Genomic DNA, 10,631 nt, shown 5'->3' with positions numbered 1-10,631 from the left:
GCAGTTGTACTGTTTACTAATGAGCTGCAACATGATTATGGTCATATATGTAATTCCTATGTAGCACATCTTTATTCTATGATATTGTGATATGAAATTGAAATCTAGATGTATTGATAGATGCATATTATGTACCCCTTATTAAGTATTAGTTTTGATCCAACTAGTAAGAAAGAACATGTGTAGGGAGATATGTGTATTAGATTGAGTAGCATGGTTTTAATGATTGAATCGTGCCATCAAATTCGTGATCTATTATGGTTTTGCCTTTTCCTTTGCTACCTCACTAGCTCAAGATAAAATGAATGCATGTGCTATGTTCGTCACGTGACAAAAATGATGATCTTATTTGATCAAGGTAGTATATTTAATATTCAAACATTATGTCAAAGTACTTAATTATGGCTATGCTCTGTTAATTTTTAATAGAATATTGCATGGAGTTTTCCCTTTCTTGTAGAGTATAAGCAAGATGTGTTGCATCATCTCTATGTTAGGACGTGATGCTGATAATCCCCAAGTGCAGGCGATCACCGCAGTATAATTCGATAAACATTTGAGTGTCGAACCCACGAGGAGTTGAAGGTAAATTATCTATTCTCTAAAGCCCTATAACCCACTTATATGGCCTTGTATGCAAAGCTAGGATCTATAATGTGTGTGTGAAGAGTTTTTTACTGTGAAACTATATGTACCAAATTAAAATTCATGAAGTTAAAATAATGCAAAAAAGTAAAGTAGCCAAAGATAAATATCTGAAAGCAACCGAAGATAAATATCAAACCATAGACCTGTTAATACCAACGAAGGTTCTCCCATAGTATTAATTTGAGCCGCGGTGCCAAGGCTACGTACACACGTGTAACCATTAAAATAGTCAATCAACATCAGTAAGAGTACCGACACCAGTATATTAGAAAAAAAAACAAACAACATGACCGACATCGGTGGGTACCAACACTACTTTTACAAAGAAACTATATGCATAGATTTGGTTCCGCACCCCTCCTGACACCGGCAAGGTTGCGTGGAGGGAAAACTGACCTATGGTAGAGACGGAGCTTGTTAGAGGCGGCGGGTGGGAGGAGAGAGATAGGTCCCCGATAATAAATCTAAGTTAGTTTAATGAAGTTTAGGAAAAGAAAACAAATGAAAATCCAGCTAGATGGTACAACCACCCATGATAAGTTTGATGATACCGTTGGTTTTCAATGACCCAATGGGCTGTCCTTGCCAGTATCTTGCTGGCGATCTCTGCACACCCTTGTTTACGACCAAGTTGTGCTTGCGCTGCTTTCAGCAAAACAAAACAAAACAATACAAAAAGAACTGACGGAAAGTCGGGAAACATGACGTTACGGGGAGGTTCTGCTCTGGTTGAATCGCCATTATCGTCCAGCAAACAACGCCGGCCCCACTTCACCGTCCTTGACCCACCACCTGGCCCCACACATCGCAATCGAGCCAGCCAAGTTCGCAGCCCCTCCACCGTCCCTGCACCCAGTCTTCACAGACCACAGACACAACCTTGTCATGGGTCCCACGTAGCCAGCGTCTCGTGGCCGGCTCGGCGCACGTACGTCCGGTGCAGGGGAGCGCGCGGTCGCTCCGGTGGTGGCTCCAGCTCTCGGCCGCAGGCCTCCTCCCTCTCCCGACCTCACAAACGCAAACCCGCCAGGCCGCCCCTCCCGACCTCGCTTCCTCCGTCTCCCCGCCGGCCCCCGCCCCCGCCGCCTAGGGTTCCGAGGTCCAGCCCCCCTCCGCCGCCCCCGCCCCGGCCGGCGATGCGCCCGCGCCCGCGCCGGTAGCCCTGCACCGATCCCGCGCGCGCCATGTCGCTCCTCCGCAGGCGGAAGCAGCCGCAGCCCCCTCCACCTCCCTCGCCGGGCGACGACAGCAATGGCTCCGACCACGACGACAAGGACAAGGGGAAGACGCCAGCGCAGCCGCCCTCCACCTCCGCGCCGCCGCCGCCGCCCAAGCGGGCCAAGCCCAAGCCCTGGTCGTGCGTCGACAGCTGCTGCTGGCTCGTCGGCTGCGTCTGCTCCGCCTGGTGGCTGCTGCTCTTCCTCTACAACGCCATGCCGGCCTCCTTCCCGCAGTACGTCACCGAGGCCATCACGGGCCCGCTCCCGGACCCGCCCGGGGTCAAGCTGCACAAGGAGGGGCTCCGGGCCAGGCACCCCGTCGTCTTCGTGCCTGGGATCGTCACCGGGGGGCTCGAGCTCTGGGAGGGGCACCAGTGCGCCGAGGGGCTCTTCCGGAAGCGCCTATGGGGCGGCACGTTCGGCGACGTATACAAGAGGTCGCTTTCCTCCTCCTCCTTATCTGTTATGGGCTTCTGCTCTGTTCGTTACGCTTCTGCTTTGTTCGGCCGTTTTAGGCGTTGCTTGTTTAGAAATCGACCATGCTATGCTAGGGGCCTTTAATACTAGATGGAGTCTCATGTTACGCTTTTGGGAAATGTTTGGGCCAGTTAGGACTTTAGGAACTACTACTCGGCAAGGTGCTCGATCAACATCTGGGAGTTGGGTGCTCAATGTTGGGAAAGTTGGCTCCGGATTCTGCTAATACTTATTACTTGTCTCTATGTTTGTTCTGTTACCGTAGAAGGATTAGAAATTTCTTGGAGTTATTTTAACTCGATCTATGCTTCCTATGCTAGTTTTGTACTGTTTCGTAACTAGTGTAACTACTCAGGATGTTGAAATGTTGGGGTGACAATCACTTTCAGTTGCCTTGAAAGCTTGGTATATTTGTTGTTATCAGGGAAGTAGTAGGATTTGAGTGGGCAGGATGTGCCTTTTAGAGCTGCTTGGAGTGCAAACCACACAACATTGCCTTATTCAGTCTTCGGCTTGTCTTCCCATTTTTTTATTTTTCTGGCAATGTCTCCCATAGGTTTGGCATAGGAAAATTCTTATACAAGACCAAATGGGTTATTTCTAGATTATGCACTTTCAGGTCCGTTAGAACAAATTGCATTTTACATTGAAGGAAGATTTTTGGTGTGGTCGACGGGATATGTCTTGTAGATTCTTACACAGGAATCTCGGTTTCCTATAACTTTTCTACCGTTGATGCCTACGTTCTGGTCAGAGTGACGATGTCTTCCTGAACAGCATACATGCTGTTCTTTCTAAGCCTTGTGCTATTGGAGCTATCCATATATAGGAAAAGTAGATCACTAATCTTGCTTTGAAATAATTTTCTTTATTCATGTTTGTGTTTTGGTAATGACCGTAATCTTGCTGCTCTCTTTTGCGATACTTTGGATTCTAAACTGAAATAATCTAAGAAGCCTAATTTGAATGCTGAATAGCTGTTTCGCTGGGAAAATGGGGAATGTAGACTTGGCATTTCGCCTCTTAGTACAATTCGATTTCATGCATCCCCTTGGGGAATTATTGATCTTGTTCAAGGGACTGCCATGCTATATATATGACATTAAGAGTTCAACATTTCTGGCAATTCCTTGTGGGATTAAGTGTTACACGACATTAGGTGTTGTATGTACTTTGTCATAAATACCTGCATTACACTATGGAAATTTGGATAATTTAATATCCCTCCCCTTGTTACTCAGGAGTCAAGTTCTACAAATAGAAGCAATGTTACGACATACTCCCTCTGTTCTGATTTAGTCTACATTCTAGAAAAAATGAGACAAACTAGTGTTGCATTATTAGTTTCTACTTAGATATGTGAACAACCAATCCAAGCTACATTGAAAATAACGTCCAATAAAGAGAGCAAAACCACTTCCTTTTCAGTGTTGTTGTTGACCAAAAGCTAGAATGTAGATTATTTTAGAACAAATTTTGGAGCTAGAATGTAGACTATTTCAGAACGGAGGTAGTAGCTTCAATCTTGAAGAATCCACACAGAGGCAGATGCTACTACTTACTATTTTAAAAAATAGACCCCTTAACATGGATGATCTTCAGCGTTAGTTTTACTTTTTTCATGACAGGTTATTCATTTTGATGTTTATGTTGATGTTACTACAGGATCAAAGAAATTGCGTGTCATGGTATAGATGTGTTGTTACTTCATTTGATATTGTATTAACTCGATTACACTTTTAAGAGTAAAGGTTGTTACTTATTTTAGTTCATGTTTACTGATTCATTCTACTGGAAAAGCTTTCACTATACTTGGTGCTCTTTATGTTTTGCGTGCAGTTCTCAAAATTTTGTTACTTGGTCTATAAGTTGGTATATCTTCCTATTCTCCTTCCTTTGCTAGAGCATTGTCTTTGGTACAGCTGCGCACTATTACAGGCCTGTAGAGTGTTTATCTCTTCTCATGAATCTTCCTGGAACATTTCAGGCCTTTATGCTGGGTTGAGCATATGTCGTTGGACAATGAAACTGGATTAGATAAACCAGGAATCAGGGTTAGGCCTGTCACCGGCCTCGTCGCAGCAGATTATTTTGTCCCTGGATATTTTGTCTGGGCAGTCTTGATTGCCAATTTAGCTCGTATTGGGTATGAAGAAAAGAACATGTACATGGCTGCGTATGATTGGAGGTTATCATTCCAGAACACTGAGGTAACTTTTGGATGCACTTATACGATGTGAAGAATGGCATAGAGTTCCGGTCATTGGCTGTATTTTCTTCATAGTGTAAATGCTACTCATATAGGGTGGTCTGACATGTTTATATAATGTAAATTACCATCTGCAGGTCCGTGATCAAACATTGAGCAGAATAAAGAGCAACATTGAACTCTTGGTAGCGACTAATGGTGGAAATAGGGTGGTGGTGATCCCACATTCCATGGGAGTTCTCTATTTTCTTCATTTTATGAAGTGGGTAGAAGCACCTTCTCCCATGGGTGGTGGTGGGGGTCCCAATTGGTGTGCGAAGCACATCAAAGCTGTAACAAATATTGGTGGACCTTTCTTAGGAGTTCCGAAGGCTGTTGCTGGGCTTTTTTCGTCTGAAGCCAAAGATGTTGCTGTTGCTAGGTAATTCGAGTTAGATGTTTGGTAGCTGATGTTTAATGAGCCCGCTAAATCATACTCCCTCCGTTCCTAGATATCAGCCATATAGTTTTTGGCACGAAAATTAAAGAATGCACATTGAGGAAAAGTTGCATCATATTTGGGCGGGATTAACCCTAGGCAATTGACGTGAGGTAATAGAGGACTTTGCATAAGATAAGGAAACACAATCGAATCCCTAAAAATATTGTCCATGCAAGTGGTGCAACGCAATATGCCTTATATTCTGAATTTTTTCTCAAAAAACTATATGGGCTATATCTAGGAACGGAGGGAGTATATATATTTTTATAATGCACTTGTTTATAGCATTATAGTTCAAGGTAACATATAACACCTGATAGCTTTCCTGTTATTTTGAATAAAGGCTGTTCCCTGTAAAGTTTACTTTAGACCATTTTCAGTTGTGCTTGTCAATTGTTTACAGGATACTGTGCGTCCGATTTAATCCGTAGTGCTGAGCTGTTGCATGTGCAGTCATTTTTTTTTGTCTCACGTCTTACTCATGGATAGCTAATTTGTAATTGTGCGAATAAATGATCATCAAGAGTCATTGCTAAAGTTCTGACTGCATGTTGTACCTTCTAGTTTAACCTGTGCTCTGTTATAAGGATAGTGGGGCCGGGAAGTACCTTCTAGTTTAGAAGTGTGAAGTGGCATTGCATAAAATCATCAAATACTTTCTGATATGATACCAATGGTTCTCTTGGTAGGTTTTTTGAGGTCAAATTTCAAAATGGGTACTATTTGGCCTTTTATCAATAGCGCAATTATTCTTTACTACATGATGCAAGTATAAACAGTGAGCGCTTAGACTTTTTTTTTCACAATGGAGAAATAACTGCTATTGGTCGTTTCCGTTGTTCTGGGGGTAGTTGATAACTTCGAAACTCAAGATTGCGCCCATGTTTAAAAAATTGGAAGCTCAGATTAAGCAATTCTGTGTTGTTTGTATCATTATCATCTAAAATAGAGATTAATAATGTAATCATGAATACATGTCAGGTTTTGTATTTGCAGAAATTCTTGCCATGCCCTATATACAACCATATTAATACTGACATCCAAGTGTAGGTTGTAAGCATGTTGTTCATTGCTACGCCAATCTAATGACCGTGATCTCAACTACGAATCTTCTACCTTAGGGCCATATCATGTTGTACTAGTTATTTTGTTGCAAACATAATACAATTTCCAAGCTTATGTAACCTCACTGGGTTATTCTACTTCGATGGATGCACCATGTAAGGTATTACGATGGCCAAAACTAATTGTTTTGAGTATATGTATGTTTCTGATTTCACTTGAAACGTAAAATGTGCTGCTATGGGTGGTATGTTATTTGAACATTTTTTGCATAGTTCAGGGTCAGAAGTTCAAACGAACTGTTCTCAGTATATACTTCTTTTATTTCACTTCAAACATAAAATACGTTGCTGTGGGTGGTATAGTATTGACACTTCTTTATGTGCCCAACAGAAATTTACCCCTCCTTTAATATTATTATATCCATTTACAGAGCTATTGCACCAGAAGTGTTGGACTCTGATTTTCTTGGACTTCAGACCTTGCGGCACTTGATGCGTATGACCCGTACATGGGATTCAACAATGTCAATGATCCCTAAAGGTGGTGAAACTATTTGGGGAGGTTTCGATTGGTCTCCAGAAGATGGCTTTGAGTGTAAATCTAAAAAGAAAAAAGTCAACGATTCTGAGGTTTCTAAGGATGTTAATGGGGAACCTGTCGAAGTTCATCCGGAGCCTGTAAACTATGGAAGAATGGTATCTTTTGGAAAAGATGTAGCAGAAGCTCCGGTATCAGATATTGAGCAGATAGAATTCCGGGTGAGTATTCAGATGCATAATATCATATTAGCTTCACTTCAGTTACTTATGGCAATCATGTATGCAAATCAATATTTTCCTAGGTCTGTGGTATTGTCTTCCGCTACTTGTCAATGTCTACAACAGTTTGCATTATCCTTCCTGTTTCAGAAATCCTTGATGTGGCGTGTATTCGGTTTTTTATGCACTATTATTGTACTATTAATCATTCAGCAATCGCTCCAGTGAAATTCTTATACTTTATGTTTATCATTTTATATTGCATTATAATCAAGTAAACATTGTTGGCTCAAACTGTAGCTTGTTCATTGTTGCGGTGACACTCTTCTTTAACGATTATCATTTGGTATTGCGTTATGGTCTACCTTGTTGCTTTGTAGCTGGTTCAGGTATTTGGCGTGTGTTCGCAAGTTTAATACACTGCTATTTTGGTCTATTTTTCTGTCTTGGTCACTCATCTGCCTTGATACCGTTTGAGAAATATTGATTTCAAAGAGGATTGCTCTCCTTGCCATCCTGTGTAATAACCGAAGCATAATTGGTGTAGGTGTGCTCCATTCCATGCCAGTGTTAGGAGTTTGGTAGTTCAAACTTGTTTTTATTCAGATATTTATGTCTCTTTATGCTTTTTGCCGCAGTCCTTAAAATGTAGCTGTGAGTCTAAGTGGTTACTCCAGTTTGAGCCTTCCATTTCAGCCCTAAATATATTTAAGTTCACATGCTGATCTTACTTTATTTGCTTTTTGTGAAAGATTTTGTGATATGTTTAGTTCTCTTTATTTGCTTTTACTATGTGTAAAATTAGTTTTTTTTCAAGATATATTGTTTGGGCTTCTAGTTTTTTTTTTTTTAAAAAATGGTCTGTGAGCAGCTTGTGGTGTGTTCTTGATGTTGAAGGAAATCTTCTTGATCCTCGTTTCAGGATGCTGTCAAAGGCAGTAATCTTGCCCATTCAAATACATCATGCCGAGATGTGTGGACAGAGTATCACGAATTGGGGTGGGGAGGAATAAAGGCAGTTGCAGACTACAAAGTTTACACTGCCAGCTCTATCATAGATCTTTTTCACTTTGTTGCTCCAAGGATGATGCAGCGTGGTAGTGTTCATTTCTCTTATGGAATTGCTGATGACTTGGATGATCCAAAATACAATCACTACAAGTATTGGTCAAACCCCTTGGAGACAAAGTAAGAACCATTTGCAGCCATTCTCATGTTAATTCAGTTTTCTATATTAGACAAATTGAAGAAAACATACTTTGCCTGAAAAATGAACTGCTGCACATCAATCATGCATACAAAGAAACGCTGCATATATCTTGTGTATTTTCTCCTTGGTTTATTTATGCTATCTTACGGGGTTTTCCTTTGCAGGCTACCAAATGCGCCTGAAATGGAAATATTTTCAATGTATGGAGTAGGCATTCCCACGGAAAGAGCATATGTCTACAAGTTATCCCCACAGGCGGAGTGCTATATACCCTTTCAGATAGACGCCTCAGCTGAGGGTGGTGATGAGAACAGCTGCTTGAAAGGTGGTGTTCACCTGTCTGATGGTGATGAGACTGTCCCAGTTCTTAGTGCGGGCTATATGTGTGCCAAAGCATGGCGTGGCAAAACTCGCTTCAACCCTTCTGGCAGCAAGACTTACGTGAGAGAGTATAGTCATTCTCCACCCTCAACTCTCCTCGAAGGCAGGGGCACACAGAGTGGTGCGCACGTTGATATCATGGGAAACTTTGCTTTAATGGAGGATATCATCAGGATTGCTGCTGGGGCAACTGGTGAGGAACTTGATGGTGATCAGGTGTATTCTGATATTTTCAAATGGTCAGAGAAGATCAAGCTGAAGTTATAACATCTACGTGAAGTTAGTAGGAAATGATGCATCTCTTATGAGGACGCATATTTTATTCTCTGATTAAATTCTATTAATTTGATGTAATGATTTTCCTCTTGCCTCATTGCAATATTGTGAATTGGCCTTGTATATTAAAAATGTATAGATGCAAGTCGTGATACTTTTTGTAGGTTCTTTGTGATGATGTGAAGAAATATCGTGCAGTTTATTTGCATGTTGATCGGTCATAACATTCACTTTTGTTAAGGCAGATTTTTTTTGTCTGGTTGAGAGTTTCTCAATTTTGATTTGATTACTTGCAAATATTTTTCTTCTCTTAGTGCCCTTCTTCAGTTTGGCATGGCATCGTAGGTTTTGTTTGAAACAGCACTGTAATTACAAATACAGATAAAAGTTGCTTATAATTGTGGGGCCAGAGAAATAGTTATCAGTAAAGTACGATGAGGGAGACCAATGTAGTTAGCCTCCTGAGGACCTAATTATTATGGACTGATCACTAAACTTGGTTAACATATGTAATTTGCTACGATGTTTAGTGATCAGTCTGTACGCCATGTAAGCCTCTGTTTGGACCTAATTGAGCTTGAAAACCAAGTTTAGTGATCAGTCCATAATAATTTTTAATATCAATGACTAATCTGTTAACATGTGCCAAATAGCTATTCTCGACTGCAATTAGCTCAAAAAGGTGCATCTAGTTGGTTCAAGATTTAGATAAAATACATGTCAGGATCTGGAGAGAGAGATAGAGAAAGAGAGGGAGTATAACATAAAGGAGAAGGTGAAGACGTAACTGTGGCTCTCCATATTATAGAAGTAGCTAGCCTTGCTTTGGAAGCTCAATTCGCTGCTTGCTCGCCTTATATGCTGTCTCTACTATTAGCCACTCCAGCATATGTTCTATCATACAACCTTACATACTGTACGATCCTTCATTCTTCTTCTTGGTGACACGGGATGGTCACTACATTGTTGGCGTCGCTTTCGAAAAAAATGTTACTAGCACATTCCCGATGCCTCTTGTTCTCAAAACATTCACACTTCTATGTATAGATACCTACGTGTTGTAGTATGTAACCGTAGATTCTTAGCAAGTACATGTTTGGGAAGACGAGTTGTAAGGGTAAGGCAATGTAGACTACATAAATAATGAGAGAGATGTGTATGGAGAAAATAAAATGGGAGGGTAGATATATTTGTAGAGAAGAATACCAAAGATGAGGGTTTACATAATGAGCTAACAGAGGGGTTGGTGCTAGTTCAGTGAATACAATTTAAGTTCAGTGAATACCAAAGATGAGGGTTTACATATGCACCCTATACCACAAAATCATATTTCGAAATATCGAAAAAATTTAATAAAAAGTTTTACATGTACATCTTCATAATATATGTTCGTTCGTCAAGTTTCACGAAAAACAAATATTTTTTGTGGTCTATATAAAAAAGAGAAAACTTATCTTGTGAAAAATATTATTTTTAGGACTGAGATTTGTCTTTTTTACACACGTCACATGATAAGTCGATTTTTTATGAAACAACTTTGTAAGCGTGTGGCACGAGAAGATTTACATGCGAATTTTTGATTTCAATTTTTTTGAAATTCAAAATATGTGTAACATGCATTGCAAAATAGAGGGAGCATACGCTCCCATGTTCCAAAACACCACTCCCTAAGACGGAAATTCAATTTGGCACCCGGGTGCCAAATTGAATTTCCGTCTTATACTATACTTACTAGTACAAACATAAGTTATGCTTCTTAAGGAAAATCTTTTCGTTTTTTTAGAACATGTGGTGACCCATATTGCCTATCTTCGTATTACAGTTGGAGGAAAATAATAGGTATCAAGTTGAGTATTACACAAGAAGCACTATTGTCTCCTTCAAAACAATCATTGAGATAAAAACC

At 40.6% G+C, this 10,631-nt stretch overlaps 1 protein-coding gene across 1 annotated transcript; it reads left to right on the top strand.

Annotated features, from left to right (window-relative positions):
* The first annotated feature begins 1,730 nt into the window (after positions 1-1,730).
* LOC127301758 (phospholipid:diacylglycerol acyltransferase 1) lies at positions 1,731-8,982 on the top strand. Its single transcript, XM_051332029.2, has 6 exons — positions 1,731-2,305; positions 4,333-4,555; positions 4,692-4,975; positions 6,531-6,858; positions 7,781-8,046; positions 8,233-8,982. The coding sequence occupies exons 1-6, from the start codon at positions 1,833-1,835 to the stop codon at positions 8,714-8,716; spliced, it is 2,058 nt and encodes a 685-aa protein (XP_051187989.1). The 5' UTR covers positions 1,731-1,832; the 3' UTR covers positions 8,717-8,982.
* Positions 8,983-10,631: the final 1,649 nt, after the last annotated feature.

The sequence above is a fragment of the Lolium perenne genome, chromosome 5, assembly GCF_019359855.2.
Source record: "Lolium perenne isolate Kyuss_39 chromosome 5, Kyuss_2.0, whole genome shotgun sequence".
Classification (NCBI taxonomy): Eukaryota; Viridiplantae; Streptophyta; class Magnoliopsida; order Poales; family Poaceae; genus Lolium; species Lolium perenne.
Note: the sequence above shows the minus strand (reverse complement) of the source record. Positions and strands in the feature narration are given on the sequence as shown.